A 19,989-nucleotide genomic window follows, 5' to 3' on the forward strand; every position below is an offset into this window, starting at 1 on the left:
CAAGACAGGAAATATTTCCAAAAAATAATCCCTATACTTGAATATTGGCAATTGTTAGGAATATCGCGTCAAAGTTTTCATCTGTTATTGATTTATTTTATAAAATTGTTAAAACATTACAAATATTCCATTAGAACAATCGTTAGATTATATAATTATTCGTTTAGAGAATATATACATTTGATAGATATTTGATAGTAATAGGGATTTTTCTCCAGACAATAGCGGTAGTCCTACTTGCCTGCATTGCAGGTTTCATACTACGTAGGGGCCTGAGCTTACACGTTTCTGTCAAAAATAACGTTCACGATGGTAAGAATATTCATTTTCATTTCCCATACATATCTAAACTATTTCGTTATATTTCGTCCTGCTATTTATTTATGTGCCAATAGTCAAAATCAAAATAGACAATTTTCGTATTTTAGGACATATTCATTTTTTATTAATGAGATAGTATTGAGTGACCTGTCTTCTGACTCATTACATCAATACTGTGCATAAGTAATTAATTACTATGCATAAAGTACTAAATTTAACATTAATTTGTCTTTCATTTTTCTAGCGCATGAACGCATTGAGATGTCCTACAGACGAGCTTAGTCTCACCAACTGTGCTATCATTAATCCTGATGATTTTCCAGAAGATGTCAAGTAAGATTAGATTCGAATTATATACACTAATTTAATATCAGTAACTACGTTATAACCAATTTTATATTTAACGTTTCGTATCTCTAGACACATAGAAGTAATCACCGACCCAAATCATCATTTTGTCTTTACCGTAAAACATCATCAAGATGTACCTAATGGAGCAGTCGGGTTTAGCTTGCCTCAACGCAAATGGGCTACGCTTTCTCTTGGACAAGAGATCGAAGTTCGACCTTACTACTTTGATCCAACATCCAGTTCAGAATGCTTATGCAATATCATCTTGGAAGCTGACTTTTTACAAAAGAAGTCGTACGTCTTGTTTATCATTATTATTTGGTTTTTATTCAGCAGGAGATATTCCATATACATATATATATATATATATATTTATTTGTTTTTTAAGAACATCGTTGGAACCATATAATACAGATGAGATGGCCAAAGATTTCCTTTTACGCTTTTCGGGACAGGCATTCACCGTTGGTCAGCAGCTGGTATTTCAGTTTAAAGACAAAAAAATGCTTGGCCTTGTAGTTAAAAGTTTAGAAGCTGCTGACCTTTCTGCGCTTAAATCAGGACAGAATCCAACGCCTAAGAAAACAGAAATGGGTCGTTGCTTGGGTGATACCGTTATACAGTTTGAAAAAGCAGAAAATTCCAGTATAAATCTGATTGGAAAAGCAAAGGGAAAAATAGTTAGACAGTCAATTATTAATCCAGATTGGGATTTCCAAAAGATGGGGATTGGTGGTTTAGATAAGGAATTCAGTGCTATCTTTAGAAGAGCATTTGCATCAAGAGTTTTCCCCCCAGAAATTGTAACTCAATTGGGTTGCAAACACGTTAAGGGTATTTTACTTTATGGTCCACCAGGAACAGGAAAAACATTGATGGCAAGACAAATAGGTACCATGTTGAATGCAAGAGAGCCGAAAATTGTTAATGGTCCACAAATTTTGGATAAATATGTTGGAGAAAGCGAAGCCAACGTTAGACGATTATTTGCCGATGCGGAAGATGAAGAAAAGAGAGTATGTCTGCTTTATTTATTAATATGTATAGAATATAGTTATTATAACATTAAATAATTTTCAGCTTGGTCCAAACAGCGGACTACACATTATAATTTTTGACGAGATCGATGCCATTTGTAAGTCTAGAGGCAGCGTAGCCGGTAATACAGGAGTACATGATACGGTCGTCAATCAGTTACTTGCAAAAATTGATGGCGTCGAACAATTAAATAATATACTTGTTATTGGTATGACCAATAGACGAGATATGATTGACGAAGCTCTCTTACGTCCTGGTAGATTGGAGGTAAGCAAAATATAGACGCAATACAAAATCCACATTTATCGTTACGTTAAAACTATTTATATTTAAAGGTACAAATGGAAATCAGTTTACCAGATGAAAATGGAAGATTACAAATTCTTAACATTCATACATCTAGAATGAAGGATTACAAGAAAATATCACCAGATGTAGATTTAAAAGAATTGGCAACAAAAACTAAGAATTTTAGTGGTGCTGAACTTGAAGGCCTAGTAAGAGCTGCACAAAGTACAGCTATGAACAGATTAATAAAAGCTTCGAGTAAAGTCGAAGTAGATCCAGCTGCAATGGAAAAACTTATGGTTTCTAGAGCCGACTTTTTGCACGCTCTTGAAAATGACGTTAAGCCAGTTAGTAAATTTTTACTTATATTTATACTGTCAAAAAAGTAAATAAATCATAAAAATCAGATGAGATAATAATAATGATGAATAATTTTATAGGCATTCGGTACAAGCGCGGAAGCTCTTGACCATTTACTTATTCGTGGCATTATTTCTTGGGGAAGACCAGTTACCGAAATTCTATCAGATGGTTTGCTTTATATACAAGAAGCACGTGCTGCGGAAGGTTCAGGTCTTGTCTCGGTTCTCTTAGAGGGACCTCCTAACAGTGGAAAAACAGCTCTTGCAGCACAAATTGCTAAAAATTCAGACTTTCCATTTGTTAAGGTTTGCACTCCAGAAGATATGGTTGGATTCACCGAATCAGCTAAATGTCTATTAATACGGAAGGTACGGTTACTGTTTTTATTTATATTTAAATTTGATGCACCAAATGAAAATATTTTTTCTAATATCTTGCAGGTATTCGATGATGCATATCGTTCGCAACTCAGTTGCATTTTGGTTGACAATATTGAACGTTTATTAGACTATGGACCTATTGGGCCACGTTATTCGAATTTAACGTTGCAGGCACTTCTTGTTTTGTTAAAGAAGCAACCACCGCGTGGTCGTAAATTATTGATTCTTTGCACTTCAAGTCGCAGGTAAATAATTTTTTATACGAAGAAAAATAAATCATTTATATAAAATATTTCTATTCAATATATCTATTTTTTTCATTCCAGACAAGTATTGGATGACATGGAAGTATTGTCAGCATTCAGTAGTACCATTCACGTACCTAATTTATCTACACCCGAACATCTCTTGAATGTCTTAGAAGAAGTAGATTTATTCTCGAAGAAAGAAATGACATCTTTACATGGAAAACTTCAAGGGAAACGGTAACGCATTATTAAATTACTATTTTTTTTTACTGATTGCTGTTATTAACAGATTATAAAGTAACTTCAACTTTTCTTTTCTCATTCTAGTATATTTATCGGTATAAAGAAATTATTAAGCCTGATAGATATGGCTCGTCAAGTAGAGCCTAATTACAGAGTACCGAAATTTCTCTCGAAATTAGAAGAAGAAGGTGGATTAGAATAAAAATAAAACAATAACAATAAAGAAACTATATTCTGAATTCTAACTGTGTAGTATCCATAGGTTTGTATAATACATTTTTCTATTTGATAGAAAGTGCATACTAATTTATGTAATGCAGAATTGATATATCAAATATTATTCCTTTGTAGGTATTTTTTGCGATCAGGAGAAGACAAAACTGACAAGATCAGTAAAAAGTTAACAATATAGTATCTTTATAAAATGGTTATGCATTAGCGAAAGCGAAAAATATCTTCCATCTTAAATGGTATTATCTATTTTTTATACCATTTAAACGAAAGGATGTAGATATATTTATATTTATTTGATATATTTTTTTCTTACATAATCATTCAAATGATTTTTGTGAAAGTAAATGTATTTAGTTAATTTAATTTTATAGGATTAAATCATCTCGGTCATACAGATTCTGGCTTCCAAAATGTGTCATTATGAAATGATACATTCATTTAATTCTTCAAATAATTCCTTTCAAAATCGATCAAGTTTTGAAAAGTAACGTTAATGTTTTATTATGTTTATTATATTTGATTTTTACATTCCTAGAATATGATTTATGACGTAATAAATAATATCGATGAAGTTTGACCATTTACAAGAAAGGAGTACTTCCAGAAAGTATTTTTTTATATCTCTGTTTATCATATGACCTTCTAACTTGCAGTGATTATCTATCCATCGGCAGATATAAATGTATCATCCATTTTGAATCAAACGCTGTTAGATCTATGCATATAGTTGGTCCTATATTATCTTGTAATTATTGTTGCTTGATGAGAACCATCAAAAAATGGCGAACAAATTACATTCATAAAATGTGTAAGATAGATCGATTTTATAAATATATATTTTACTTACGTTTATTTAAGACTAAGAACTATCATATATTTGATTTAATCAAAAACAGGAATGTTCCTTCAAAATTGATCGATTTCGTAATTAATGAAATGGAAACAGAGTCTCTGAAATAGTTAAATAAAGTAATTATTTGATTGCAGATCATAAGATTGATAATAGTCGTCTATATAATAATACAAGTTAATAAGATTTTGGTTAAAAAGAAGTATTATAGAATTGATTTAGCTTTGACGATTGTTATTCTTAAGTTGTTGTAAAGTTGTTCAATTTCTATATGTGTGTGTGTGTACAAATTTGCAATAGTATTGAAATATTTAGTGCAACTATAGACAATGTCTTTCTCCTTGCAATATATAACAAATGTACAAATGATAATGGAAAAATGTAAAAAAAGAAAGGAGTTGTATCCCTGTTAAATGATTACACAGATAAGTACATATATAATCCATACGTATATGTATCGATACATTTATGATAAATAAAGTAACAATTAAATATATGCATATATATATATATAGAATTGTTGCTTTATAAGTCGTTAACGATTGAGAAATGAAAATAATTATTTCTTTATGTTAGATGTACAGCTTGTGTAGTAAATGTATGTACAGCTTATACTTGCTCAGTGTACAGGTATAGGATAATTTTTCTATTTATTTCTTTATGTAATTTTATTATATTTCTTTTCATAAATAATGCATTTAATTTGCTGTATACTTCATTAGACTTTATCGATCAACAAATGAATAACAATCAATATTATTTTAATTGATAATCAATAGTCATATCTATTTGTATGTAAATGTATTGGTAAAATTCTATATATATATATATATATATATATATTTAATGTTTCGAAATATAGTATTATAACAAAATGTTAACTGTTTTTAATTACAGTGATGATAGCATTTTAAAAAATCTTTTCATGCGAAAGATTATCTCATATTGCGTATCACCGTTTTTTTATTGCATTATTAAAGTATACTTGAGATGTAATTAAAAATGACATGTTCGTTTTAAAGAAATTCTTCTTTTTTTTTTAGCGTAAATAATATTTATTTATAATATAAGTTAACATTTATACATAATAATTGTATCCAATTTATTGCTATTTCACTCTTGTTCACAATTAGTTGTTGTTATCTACATGCGCGATTCTTTTTTCACGATTATTATCGGTAACACGTATTTGGTTTATAAGATATTCATAATTTTTAGATTATCACTGTGCAATAAGAACAGTGTAATATTATTTTATGCGATTAAAATATTCCAAAATATTAAGCACCGCCGCATCGCTTTGTTCTTGAAATAAAACATATGTATCAAATGATTTGAATAATAATACTACTATGCATCCAAAATATCATCATCGCTATCTGATTGACATTGTGTCGGATCGTTGTTAGGATCTAATAAAAGATGAGCCTGTTCGGTAGTGCCTACCTAAAAATAAAATGATAGATAAAGTCGTCAAGAAAATGGACATTTTTCAAATTCTTTATTCGAACATATCTGAATATGTTTATAAACGGGAAATATTAGATATGACAAAGTTACCCTGCAGTATTGGACGCGTCCACTTCCTCTTCTGGAATTGCAGTAATGAAAACAGGAATGCAAGCAGGCCCTTTTATTTGGATTCCGATAATACAATATAGCTAGGAGGAACATACATACGGTAATTACGATACCAGCGATTAGGCCGGCTGAAAATAGAACAAATTTATTTGTTAATAAAAATTAATTATTTCTTCGTATTTACTTAATAAATTTAGAAATTTTCAAGAAATTTCATTTGCATAATAATAATAGTTACTTGCCATGACTAGAAGAACTCTGAATATTTAGTTGTTTATCTGCTAAACTAAGTTTTGATTCCATGTTGGCTCGATGAATGCAAGTTACGTTTGTGTACCATTCAAATTCTGCCCTACACTGCGATTCCTATTACAAAAAAAGAAAAAGAAAAAAAGGATATATATTTAATAAGAATAATATATAATTTAACATGATTGTATTTCTTTCATCATTTCATAGTTTGATAATTTAATAGTATAACGTAACTACATCGATAAGAAGTTCAAAAGTCTCTCAGAGTTTTGTAAGACTATTTATAAAGAAATATGTGCTCGTTCAAAACATCTTCTCTTAATGCGTAAATATGTAGAAAATTACCAATGTTACCGTCAATGCTTTGTCAATTTTTCCAACACGTCGAATCATGTCTCATAGATAATATTCTTTAAAAAATTGGTATTTCCAAATAATCTATCTAAATCGAGCAAGTACCGGTTACATATCGGTTAATACGTTCGCCACCATTGACGATTTTAATTTAATAAGAATCTTTTTGCTTGGTATATTTTTGCCAAGAACATTTTTACTGGGTTTTTCCAAAAGTTTCCGGATAAAAACTAGCCCTTGATGGCAAATGATTATATACTCGTACTCGTCCAAATTTGCGGTTCTCGATAATTTTAAAGGAAAAATCACAAGTGTGTAAGACTTGTATATTTTGTATATTTATAAACTGGCACGAACTCTTTCCGAACAATCTAATAGAATACCCTAGAGAAAAATAATTTTATTATAAAAATAACGTATTATTGTTACTATTAAATTTCTCTTTAGAAAAAAACTTTCATTATATTTTCTATATGCAGTCAATAAATCGATGATGTTTAGTGACCACTTGGAAAATCCAGAAATTAATAGGAATACTAGAAACGCATTTATAAAAGAACAATGAAAAAGCCACAGACATGTCGAATGATTTTTACAATGAAAAGTCATGGAGAAAGTAATAATGAAAAATATAAAATTTGTCTAAGACATTTGTCTATGGTTTGAAACTTTTTTTTAACATTATTTCATTTACACACAGATTTAAATAAGTATACTTTTTATACTCGAAAAAGTGCGAGTAATCCGAAGGAGGTATTTATTATTTTAAACTATGCGACTTGAGATAAATTTAAGAAGATCATTATTTTCAGACATATAATAGTTCTTGTTGATAGCAGCAAAAATATTCCTAGGAAAAGATGTTAAAAATGATTGTATAATAATCGGTAAATAATAAATGATAAATCATTCGAATTTAAGGAGCAATTTGAACCGTCGAGTCACATGGGAGCGCCGACCAATGGAGTGCTTTGTTAGGGAGGTCACGTGAGTGGCCGCTATCGAAAGGAAACGAGTACATTAAGCGTCCGCGAGATGATATCGTCAGTCTACGTCAAGCGTATACGAAGAGTGCGTGTTACTTTTTTTCTCCTATGCTCAAGTGTCTCGTGTTTAATTATCTTTTGTGAGATTTAGCGATTGATGATTTTAATCACTTATTAATACGTAACTATCTTTGTTGAGATCGTATCAAAGGAAGTACAAAGTGGCACGCGATGCCTACGATCTACTGTTTACGATTCAAATTTTAAACAGCATCGAGGATATATGACCGAGAAATAACATCTAAATTGATTCTGGTGAGTAGTATAGTAGAATCGTGATTCCGGATTCGCGTCATCGCGGGAAGACGAAGGAAACCGGTTTTTACTGCTGCCCTTACACGTTGCTTCAAAATTCCATTATTTGTTCTTTTTTTTTTTTCATTTGAAAAGTAACAAATCGTCTTTACAATTTCCAATTGTTCAAATTCTTCTCATATCCGAAACGACGATTAAATATGCTAGCTAACGTTACGAGATCGCTATTAATAATTAATTAGTATTCTAGTCAATGATCTATCAGTGATATCCAATTTTGTAGAGGAGACACGATCACGAAATCGGTTGCAATATTGTTCGAGATAGAACTTGACGCATAATCTCGAAGTTACGTTCTGTAGTCTCTTATATATATATATATATATATATATATATCTGCTTTCTCTCTCTCTCGCAGACGAGTCTTTCCGAGAAACATATGATATTTGTATTCTTTAGAAAAGCCTTACAATTTATCGATCCAAGCAAGCATAAATCGCTAATGAATTTTTCTCCACTTAAATCTCTCAATCTTGAAATACAGTATATTTTGGAGATTTGAATGAAATTCATGTAGAAACATGCCGTTCCCGTTATATAATTTTCAAGAAATACAATCAACACATGTGACGAAGATCATTATTTATCAACCGAACACAGCGCAATATTGCAACGTAGCCAACATTGTATTCCGAGTATTTAGATTCGAGCAAAGATTTGACAAAGTTTACAAAACGAGAAGTGACTTCATACCAGAAGATTATTTCTTTTTGCGAAGGGAAAATATCGAAGGAGATTATTTGCCTTATCTATTATCATTTTTGTCGTTCCTCCTATTTTTTATCGATTCCTCTTTTTCTATCACACGTCTGTGTGTTGTACAGAAAGAGAGATAGGAACTTTGGAGTATGTCTTAATCGCTGACCTAGACGACACATAGCAGGGAATTCATTACCGCATAAATGCTTTATTTCATTCTATATTTCGAACTAATCCTACAACCATCGAGATAGAAAGAATCGATATTTTGTATAATCGAGTACTACGTTGTTAACGCATTCGGTTATGCTTTGTAACAAAGGTCGCCCCTGAAGTTGCGATTGAATTGACATGATGCGATTTGAATTAATCTTGGAACGATTGTACATATATTTAAGCGTAATACTTAAAAATACTCGTCCCAAATCTACCCACTCGTACGTATCACACAACAGTTCAGCTAATCAAACGTCTTTGTTGCCGTAACCTGGCATCATCCACAAACCGCGCGCAATTCTATAATTTTATATCTACGTCATTATTTTCTCTTGACTCTGAACAAATAATTAATAGTCAAAAAGTAATTATACTTGAAAACGTTTTAACGACTTTTGAACCATCCTGCATTTACTAGAAATAAAACCTTGAAACGGTCACGCAATAATGAGAACAAACAATTTGTTGATCTTCGATTAACAAAAATTATATTATTTCTGGTTTTAATCCCTTCTTGCTACTTACAATTAATCATAAGTTAATCATACATTTTGTTATAATTTCGCGTCCAATGCGTGTCTATATAAGGATAAAAGAATATTCCAAAGACTTGTATGTAAAAAGTTTTTACGCTTGTATCCTTGACGAAATAATTGACTAGACTGCAGAACAGAGGTATAATTAAGATTTAAGGAGAAACAGAATTCTTTGAAGACGATTATTAGTATCATTATTCAAACCGAACGAGTGAGTATGCTTAACTCGCGTAAATAGATTCTGTCGGAAATAAAAGCTGATATTAATTTTAGAATAATATTATTAATATTGCACATAGAGAGAGAGAGAGAGAGTTGGAAAACAACAATTCAGATCGCTTATACAAAAATCCAGATCGCGTATACAAAAATCGCATTAACGTAGTATTCGAACGTGATGGAGACAACGAGTACATTGTCAATATTACAAAGAAACGTCTATTTCGTTGTTCTTTTCCTATCAAATAAAAAATAATGTTTCATAATATCCTTCAAGTTTATTCATTAATCATAGAAAATTGTCGATCATAACCATTGTATTTATTTTACTTACGTATCCGTGATAAATCAAAAGGAACAATCAAGATCGATTATCGTCACGTAAATTAATCACTTTCGCTAGATATTTTTTTCTTCTTCGTTAATCAATCCTCAAAATGTTTGCGATCTTATTTATACATTTTCAATAATATTATAGATAAAGTTTCTCGCTTTTAGATACAAAAATGAAAGAAAAAATGATATCCGATCTCGATTTGATATTCACTTGATGACATTAGTTTGATTTATTACAATTCACAGGAGGAAAAAGAAAAAAAAGAATTGGAAGGTTTTTTTATCGTTTAATTAATCGATAATAGTGTGTGTGTGTGTGTTCTCAAGAGAATTCTTCATAGGATCGAATTGTTCGACGAATAAGTATAAAAGGTGACCTTGAATTTACTGGCTCTCTCTCTCTCTCTCTCTCTCTCTAATTCTCTATTCCTATTTCACGATTAAGAAGGTATCGAGTTTAAATAGATTACCGTATACCGAAATTTTGTTATAATTATGACATTATTAGGAGTGATTTATGAAATAAAATCAAATTTGAAAGATCCAGATGAAAGTTCTGAATTATGTATTAAATAATGTAAAAATTATAAATCATCGATATTAGAACGATAAACATAAACGGTATACAGGGTTAGTTCAAATAAGATTGAAGTAATAATAAACTAATAATAAATGAATGTAAGAAGAAATTGAGTAAAAAAAATGTATGCAAAAGTTGAATGATATGAACGAACGGGTACAAAGAATGCGCGTTATTTGCTTTCGATGTTTTTCATCGGCGTGAATCATCTTGTATGTATAATAAATATAACACTGTTCTATACTTTCTCTTTTCTTTACATAACAAAATTACGGCGTAGCTGAAAAAAAATGGCTTGGTTAAAAAAGGAAAGAAACTCGTGGGATCCTACCACAATTTCATTTAAGCTCATTTGCGCGCTATAGTCACACGTATTTACACGGGTGGTACTAGGTCGTTACCCGGATCTAACGACGACAAGGAACGTGATTTGTTTTAAAATTCGATTAACGTACACACTTTATTCTTGTCCACCATCGAATGCTTTTTCCATGATGTATATCCAAAAGATAGAAAACAAAATAATTTCTTGATAATGATAAAATATGGTATTTCTTTTTCTTTCTATAAGTGAAATCATCGAACGAGAGATTGAGAGAGAATAAGGTCATAATAACTGCAACGACACTATGGAATCGTCCGATTAGTATTTTTTACATTTTCAAATATATACAGAGTGACCGAAAAACAAATGTACAAACTAGACTATTTATAACGTATATCTAATTGCAATTGGAGTAATAATTACACAAAAATAAACGAGAATTGGCTTATCATGTGAGAGAGGAAACGTCTTTTTTTATCTGCAAAGCTGCGAAACAAGCTATTTCCGATTTTAACTGTAATCTAAACATTTGTAAATAACATTTCTTTCTTTTCTTTTTTATTATTCAGAATGTTTTTGTTTTTTCTTTTCTAGCGGATCTGAAAATCATTGGCAAGAAACAATGATTTTCATAATCTGGGGAATAATATCGTTGTTTACACTTTCAAGAACTTATATCTCTGCTTTCGAATGTAAAGGGGACCAGAATTGCACGTGCCAACCAAATTATTCGAGTGGAATAGAAATTTTTTGCCAAGCTGAAAATAATTCCGAGTTCATTCTAAACATTTATCCACAAGATTTCTTGCAGGTACGCATACACGAATGATATTTTTGATTTAACTAATATTGGATCGCGCGAAAGAAGTTTGGAAGGTTTTTTCTAATAAATAACTTGATTAATCAACAGATCACTTGTCAGAATTGGAAAGGGTGGGAGAAATTTCGTTTCACGAGCACCCTACCTGGAAAAGAATTAGATTCGCTGCGTTTCCGAATATGCGGGCTATCGAAGAACATAAGTTTAGGAGACGTGGCCAGACAAATGGGAGTGGAAAGTGTCAACACGCTTCTCTTTCAATCCTACTCTAATCTTGGCGATGAGTTAACGAGAGATCAAGTTCGTGGCTTTCCAAAGACGAAAAAATTAATTTTATCCAGTAACGGCTTCTCAAAGGTCCCAAAGGATTTGTTGATGGATTTCCCGGAATTGGAATGGCTTGATCTACGTGAAAATAATCTCCAATTACCAGTTGGTATTTTTGATGCAACTCCAAATCTCAAAGTTCTCGAATTAGGTAACAATGGGATGAAGACGATCAAAACTGGGACCTTCGATAAATTAGAAAAACTTCATTTTCTAAACATTTGGGATAACCGATTGACGGAAATAGAAACTGGATTATTCGACAAATTGATTTCCTTAAGATCTTTGGATCTAAGCATGAATAAATTAATGATCCTATCGCCGAACGTTTTTAGTCAATTAAATAAACTAGAGACCGTCAATCTTTCTTCCAACAATTTCTCTTCCCTACCGGAAGGACTTTTCGATCATAACGTATTCTTACGAAAAGTCAAATTGTCCAATAATCGTAGAAATTTAACCACTCTGCCGGATCATTTGTTCGCTAATTTGACAAAACTCGAAATAGTTTCCTTGACAAATAATGGTTTGAAAGTTTTACCAGAAAATCTATTCTGGGGTGGTCAATCGTTGAAGAACATCAGTCTGGATAGGAACTTCTTTTATACTCTACCAAAGGATATCTTTAAAGGACTGACAAATGTTGAAAAAGTCCAATTGAGTTTCAACCACATTGAAGCTCTTCCCGATCGAATCTTTTACAACATGAACAAATTGACTAAACTCGATTTGTCTAACAATCGTATGGTTTCTATATCTCCGTAAGTTATTTTTCAATATTTCATATGCTTTCGCCCACCTTCTTGCTTTCTTTAGCTATTCGCTCAATCAATTGAATGAAATATCTTTCAGATATCTATTCGACGGTTTGAAATCCCTGACCGAATTGAATATGGAAAATAATCAATTAAAAACCATCGATCAATTGGCATTTTCTTCCGTAAGAAATTTACGAATAGCCAAATTCTGTCATAACAAGCTTACGTTCAATTTATATGGAATACAGGAGGATTATCAGTCGCCATTTAATAAATGTTATTTACTCAATGAATTATACTTATCGAACAATTATATATCGACGATATCCAACGATTGGTCGTTAAATGCAATGAATTTGCACGTATTAGACTTGAGTTATAACGACATTAGTGTTATATCGGTAAATATCATTTTTCAATGTCAATCATAAATTTACAAATATTTCTTTAATCAAAATGATAAGATTACAAAATAATACAATCATTTTAATATTTTCTTCATCTTTTGTCATGTTTTCTTTCTCTTTTTCTCTAGATGGACGATTTGCAATTCGTATCGAACAATATTAAAGTCAATCTGACTAATAATAAAATAAAATACATATTATTGGCCGAAAGTATTCGAATTTATCAAGAGACTCCACGGGACGTTATCATCTACGTTGAACATAATCCCTTGATCTGTGATTGTAATTTGTACAATTTTTTACGTTATCTCGAAGGTAGGATGCATCCAAAAGTACAAAATTACTTTCACATTATTCCGGGAAATTTAACGTGCTTGGAATCAAATGGAACGAGTGAGATAGAAATTAGTAAACTAAGTTCGAAGACCTTGAAATGTGCCGAGACGGAATACTTGCAAATAAAAAGCAAGTGTCCGACTGGTTGTACCTGTCGGATACAACCAGAAGACAAGGCTCGTTTAATAGATTGCTCTAATAAAAATTTATCCCAATTATTAATCGACACTACGGGAATAAGCGATAAAAAACCTGTCGATGGTTATCATATTAAATTGAATATCAGTGGAAATAATTTCACTGAGATACCCTCGACAGAACTTTTAGGATCGGAATACGTGACGGATTTCATTTTGTCCAACAACAATATCACTCGAATTACGCTCGACAAATTGCCCAAAAATCTCGAGGTATGTTGTCAAATATTTCTTTATTTCTTTCTTGAATTAGTGAAGTTTCATTTCTTGTTCTTTTGTAGGTATTAGAATTGCATAACAACAATATATCGAGGATCGATTCGAATCTACTGGACTATTGGAAAAATTCTATTACATTAAAGAGACTTACATTGCATAAGAACCCATGGAAATGCGATTGCGATGCTCGAGACTTATTTAGCTTCGTTCAATCAAAATTAATAGACATTCCAGATTTAGGGAAGGTCATGTGCAATAACATGGCTATTTCTATGTTGGAGATGAGCATTAATGACTTTTGTCCGTTCGAGACGATGATGATAATTGGAATAAGTTTTACGATAGCATTATTGTGCTTGTTCATCGGTGGATTAGTAGCATTGTATTACAGATACCAACAAGAGATCAAAGTTTGGTTGTATGCTCATCAATGTTGTTTATGGTTAGTCACAGAAGACGAATTAGACAAGGAAAAGATATACGATGCATTTATAAGTTACTCCCATAAGGACGAAGATTTTGTTGTGAAGGAATTAGTACCAAAATTAGAAAGTGGTCCGAGACCATACAAATTGTGTTTGCATTATCGCGATTGGCTAGCCGGTGAATGGATTCCAACGCAAATAACGCGTTCTGTGGAAAAATCAAAGAGAACGATCGTGATAGTATCGCCTAACTTTTTGGAAAGTATTTGGGGGGCGATGGAATTTCGTGCAGCTCATAGGCAAGCTATGAGCGAAGGTAGAGCCAGAGTCATATTAATTTTATACGGAGATATCGGCTCTACGGACAATTTGGATGTCGAGTTCAAAGCTTATCTAAATATGAACACGTACGTTAAATGGGGCGACCCGTGGTTTTGGGATAAGTTGAGATATGCATTACCACATCCGCCAGAACTTACCAAAAGCCTAGTTAAAAAGAAAATCTTTGAGAAACATTATCCTTGTATACAAATCAATGGAGAAAAGAAAGAGTTGATATATTCGTGCGGAATTCCCGATACACCTATCGCGACTACTCCACCTGCTGATTCGCTTAAAATGTTTATATGTGATTCGATTGAGAAATTTCCTCGCGTTAACAGCGATGAGAACGAGGTAACTAAATTGAGTGACAGTAATATACCTTACAATGTACCAGAATGCGAAGCAATTCATAAGAACTTGATCAATAAAATACAAAGCACGACTACCGTTTAATTCCAAAATACGTAATATCAAATTGGTGCAATGTTAAAATAACTTTGAGTTACTTCATTCTTTTTTGTTTTTTTTTTTTATAAATATATTATACATAGATATTATTTTTAAGAAACATAATTAATTTAAATTTAATCTATTGACTGAAAGGATCGATATCCAAACGATGTAATCGTAATATTAATTATAAGTATCATTTTTTTTTACCTACTTATATCTTTCTTTATCGATATTTACTCATATATCGTTAAAACAAACATATCATAGAAATACTGAACAGAGTGTGTTCAAAGTTGTCATATTTTCTTATTTATAATTAAACGCAAATACTCTGAATGAGAGTATGAGAATTTTGAAACAACTCTTTATTTTTAATATGCAATATTGCGCTTTAATGTAAATTACTTTTACATTCCCTATTATTTTTTTCGTGTACATAATAATCATCTCGTATCTACTATCATTTTATATGCAATTTATTATTTGTATATTTGAATCAAATTTGTTTAGAAAAAGTATAGTTTAAGCATTTGTATATAGTTTATACATTTTCATCGAATATCTATATAAACTATATCTTGATATCAAAAAATAAGATTAATAATAGTAGAATCTCATTATAAATAAAAATGAAAAGCAAACTAATGGAAGAAGCAATCTTACTACTTACCCACGACAGCTTCGGTTCGCCAATTTCACTGGACTCGTTGCATATAAACTTGATTTCGGACATATAGGAACCTGCAATAATTAACATACGAATATAAGAAAAAGAAGAAAAATGACTAAATATAGATTTACTTCTACACTACTTACTATTAAAACATTTACTGCCATTCGAATATTCAAGTTTGATATAGTCTCGATTATAATCAAAAATAACGTTTGATAAAGATCCATAATTATTAGATTCTTGGCACACCGTAGAACCATTACAATTTTTTTCTTTTCCGCATATATTTATGCCGTAATTTTTCTCTTTACCTTTAACCTATTATTTTAATTATACATTACTTACACTCTATTTTTTTTTTCAAGTCTTACAATTAGATTAATGTACTTGAATGGAAAGGAAACTCACGTAATGCATTGGCTGTTTTGCATATAATAAAGAAAGATCGAATTGATTTGAACGAAATCGATCTTTTATCATACATGGTGGAACCCAGTCACCCATGACAGCTCCACAAGCGATGCTAGTTTTCCATTCAAAAGTATATGTACAATTACTATAATTTTTAAATTCTGGCGCGCCCTGAAAATATAATAATAATATATTCAATATATAATTAAATTAAAGTATAAGAGAACATTTCAAAATCATTACTTCGTTTTTGTCACCGCAAACGAATAGAAGAACTGATGAAATTTTGGTATCTGTTCTTTCTTGACATGCGGAACCTTCGAGGTAACGTAATATAATTTGATCTTTATTTATTTCTGGTGCATTCTTAGGAAAACCTAAATTCTAAAATAAAATATTACATGTTACATTTTAAAATGATATATTATTTCGATAACATATTATTTACTTACTTCTTTTACTAATTCATTATTAGCATTTAATGAAGCTTTACAAATGGCACTGCCATGCTCACATTCTAAATCTGTAGTTTTTACTATAGGTTGACATACATTTATATAAAATACGGTACTATTTATTTTTACAATATAATTGCTTGTCGAACGTATTAAAGGAGTTAAATTAATTTCATTATCTACGGTAGCGCATTTGATCTAAAATCAAATATCTGATTAGAGTTGAAATAATAATTATATAAACAATTTGTGATCAATTACTTGCTTTTTTTTCGCAAACCAAATTAAGATTCCAATGAATGATCAACTGACAAGGACTTTCTTTAATAATAATTGGATCATTTGTCGATCCTTCGGGTCCACATAAAAATGCAATCAATGTTTGACGGTACTGATTATAGCTACATTTGTCACCATCCGTGTAATTTAAGTATGGTCCATCCTGCTGCCACATCAGATTTGTGTTAGCCATACCCAGAGATGCACCATTTTCTTTAAGACAAACTCCTAAATATGTGATTGTTAATATTTATAAGCTTTTCAACTATACTTTACTTCTTAACAACGATTAAATATTATTTCTTCTGAAAATTTTGCATTCATTTAAAAACAATTAATATGAAGCTAAAAACTTGATCGAGCGTTGTCATCTATTATCTTGATCTAGCATTGTTCTTTTATTTTATTTATACCTCTCAAAAAGTGACAATGTCGAAAATGCATAAGATGCATTGAATGCACGCCTATCTTCTATATGGAAAGTACAAAATTAAATATTCATAAGCAAAGTCGGAAAGGTAGGGATAACGAAGCTCATTACGCTAACGTTGGTATTATACTTTATCGGTAAATTAGAACACGAGTGATTTATTCGCGCGAAACCATTTATCGATAAATAGCAATACCTTCGTGTGTTTCGCAAAATATATTAATTTCATAAAATATCGATTAAAAAAATAAAATATACTTAACCTGTTTTTTCCTTACACTTATTAGTTGCAACAGGTCCACATACTCGAAATGTATATTTTTTACCCTGAGATGAAGTGGCATGAAAATCTTTATTCATTAAAGATTGTAAATCATACCTGCACGAAAGAATATGAATTAGTATCAAGAATTATAATTGAAATTGCTATATGGAAAATGAAATTCTTACATAAAATTTGTTATAGGATTATTTATAGTACATCTTCCAACTGTCTTTGCACTATATTCACGTAAAAGTTTTAAGCTGCAAGCAGCTACGGTTATCCATTTCAATTGATAATGACAGCCATCAGTTTTTATTACTTCCGGAGATGTTTCCTAGTAAAGTAAACGTAATAACAGCATAGAATTGTTCTAATCATTATCCTTAAGTAAGTTCGTCGACAAAATATTCACTTTAGCGTCCAAATTACAGATAAATGTAATGGTGGTTCGAATATGATGTTCTATCTGTTGTCCATTTTTACACATACTTCCATCCTCGTATTCTAATATTAGATTTTTGGAAGAATCTATGGTAAGAGGTTTCTGAACGTTTCCCAAATTTAAATATCTGAATTTAAAACGATACATAAATCTATAATTACTTATTTATTGCTTTCATAAAATTGTATATTTTGAAGACTCTTTATATATTTATACCTCAATTTAGGTTCTTTTTTAAGATCTTGAAGACAAGCTCCTGAATTTATGGGACAGAGAACATTGTATCCGAATATCACGGAATGACAAACATTCAATATTAAATTAACAGATGTATTGTTTCCAACATATATATCATAATTATCCGAATATCTTTTTAGAGGTGAAAGATCATATTGAGAGCCATCGGAAGGATCAGTCACAGTACAATTGATTTCTTTTCTTTTAGCGCACGCGAAAGCGCTACTCCATACCATATGGAATTGACATTTATTTTTCTGTAAGTAATCATTACATTGGTATATCAAAGATCAAAAAAATCTCAACGACAAACATATATTTGATAAATATGTAAAATTACTTGCTTGTTCAAATGTAATCGGTATCGAATGATTGTTAATTAAATAATCGCACATTATTAAGATATCCACTGTATAATTGACACCTGGTTGGCATTTATCGCCGTTAAAAGTAAAATGTATTTTTCCAGATTTAGTTGACAAGTTTGGTATTACTTTTCCTATCATAAATAATAACAATTAAGTGCTATTAAATGAAATATAAATGAATAAGAAAAAGTTTAATCACCTATTCCTATTTCTTTGTCGTTTTTTTCTAAACATATAGAATACCCATCTTTCCCATTGCATTTCTTTATCAATGGTGAACATAACTGCATTCGTATAGTTTCATTAGAATTATGATGAATAATGATATCTTCCCCAGGTTTAGACAATTTGGTTAAATTATAAGAATGGCTAAAGATTTCTTCGTTAAATTCGCAGTAAGGTTTAGTTTTATTAATTACTATATTACCCTGTAACGATAATAAACAATAAATAAATATGTTATTAGAAATACATATATGCATATATGTTTTGAATGCAAATAATTCATTCATACCAAACTAATTGTTGAAAGAGAAAAGAAGAATATAAAAACGTTTAAGTTGTACATCTTTTTGATTTAAAGATTCCTTCTGCAACCGCAATGACAATAGATCTTCTAGCAAAATACATAACAAGTAAGCTCGATATACTGACGTATATTATCCACTCAACATATACATAAATGAGGATGACTAATTCAAATATTTCAGATAATGTTCGATCTCAACAACGCAACATTTAGGTTAGAATCATTTTCAAACACAACATTGCGAAATAAAGTTCGACTTAACCTATCGATTAATCCTTTCGAGACGACATATCGAATAGTTTAATATCGATATATGTATACGAGCAATTTGAATGATACACTATATTTGCCGATGAAAATAAAGAAATAATTAGTATCATATCAAAAAAATAACAATGCTATTTTTTTTTTTAATGAACATCAGAACCTTTTGAAATTCATTTATCTCTTGTTTACCTGGCGCATCCCTGAAAAACAATGAACGATGTAATTACAATATTTACTTTTAATAATAGATAATACTATTGATTATATTATCAAAGTGAAGTGTAATAACGAAATGCATTTTTAAAGTAAATACGAAATATATATTTAAAAATTTGTAAAAAATACTTCATATTTAAATAAAATCGGGATTAAAAAAAGGCTTCTAAAAATGTAGCGGCAAGAATCAGGAACTAGAATACTATTGGTTTGAACTCTGATCACCACTACTATTTTTATGTAACATTTATTTATTTATAAACTATTACAGAACAAAACGAAAACAAGAACAAAAACGGATAACAAAAATGCGTTGAGGATTAATACGTTGTGGAGCGAATAAGTGCAACTTCTTGACTAACTAATTTATTTTCTA

General features: G+C 30.6%; 3 protein-coding genes across 4 annotated transcripts; 2 read left to right on the forward strand and 1 right to left on the reverse strand.

Moving 5' to 3' along the window:
• Nucleotides 1-65: 65 nt before the first annotated feature.
• Nucleotides 66-4,246, forward strand: LOC106791958 (vesicle-fusing ATPase 1-like). The gene is made up of 11 exons (XM_014758014.1): nt 66-312; nt 566-654; nt 742-966; nt 1,061-1,688; nt 1,753-1,977; nt 2,046-2,345; nt 2,439-2,729; nt 2,802-2,986; nt 3,068-3,226; nt 3,317-3,494; nt 3,584-4,246. Exons 1-10 carry the CDS (start codon nt 310-312, stop codon nt 3,432-3,434), a joined length of 2,223 nt encoding a protein of 740 aa, XP_014613500.1. The 5' UTR covers nt 66-309; the 3' UTR covers nt 3,435-3,494; nt 3,584-4,246.
• On the reverse strand, nt 4,089-19,407 carry LOC106791957 (cation-independent mannose-6-phosphate receptor). Of its 2 annotated transcripts, XM_014758012.1 has the most exons (16): nt 19,116-19,407; nt 18,801-19,029; nt 18,578-18,732; nt 18,213-18,490; nt 17,967-18,123; nt 17,740-17,888; nt 17,553-17,668; nt 16,846-17,087; nt 16,578-16,778; nt 16,369-16,509; nt 16,123-16,296; nt 15,858-16,032; nt 15,712-15,782; nt 6,140-6,263; nt 5,877-6,025; nt 4,089-5,762 (listed from the first exon to the last, which is right to left on the reverse strand). In XM_014758012.1, the coding sequence occupies exons 1-16, from the start codon at nt 19,167-19,169 to the stop codon at nt 5,667-5,669; spliced, it is 2,511 nt and encodes an 836-aa protein (XP_014613498.1). In that variant the 5' UTR covers nt 19,170-19,407; the 3' UTR covers nt 4,089-5,666. The 2 variants fall into 2 exon arrangements, with proteins under 2 accessions (XP_014613498.1, XP_014613499.1); XM_014758013.1 differs by lacking the exons at nt 18,801-19,029; nt 19,116-19,407 and having other exon boundaries at nt 18,574-18,661.
• LOC106791956 (protein toll) lies at nt 6,276-15,682 on the forward strand. Its single transcript, XM_014758011.1, has 6 exons — nt 6,276-7,804; nt 11,370-11,586; nt 11,686-12,683; nt 12,775-13,081; nt 13,216-13,833; nt 13,902-15,682. The coding sequence occupies exons 2-6, from the start codon at nt 11,398-11,400 to the stop codon at nt 15,039-15,041; spliced, it is 3,252 nt and encodes a 1,083-aa protein (XP_014613497.1). The 5' UTR covers nt 6,276-7,804; nt 11,370-11,397; the 3' UTR covers nt 15,042-15,682.
• Nucleotides 19,408-19,989: the final 582 nt, after the last annotated feature.

The sequence above is a fragment of the Polistes canadensis genome, unplaced genomic scaffold, assembly GCF_001313835.1.
Source record: "Polistes canadensis isolate GaletaPanama2010 unplaced genomic scaffold, ASM131383v1 scaffold_357, whole genome shotgun sequence".
Taxonomy (NCBI): domain Eukaryota; kingdom Metazoa; phylum Arthropoda; class Insecta; order Hymenoptera; family Vespidae; genus Polistes; species Polistes canadensis.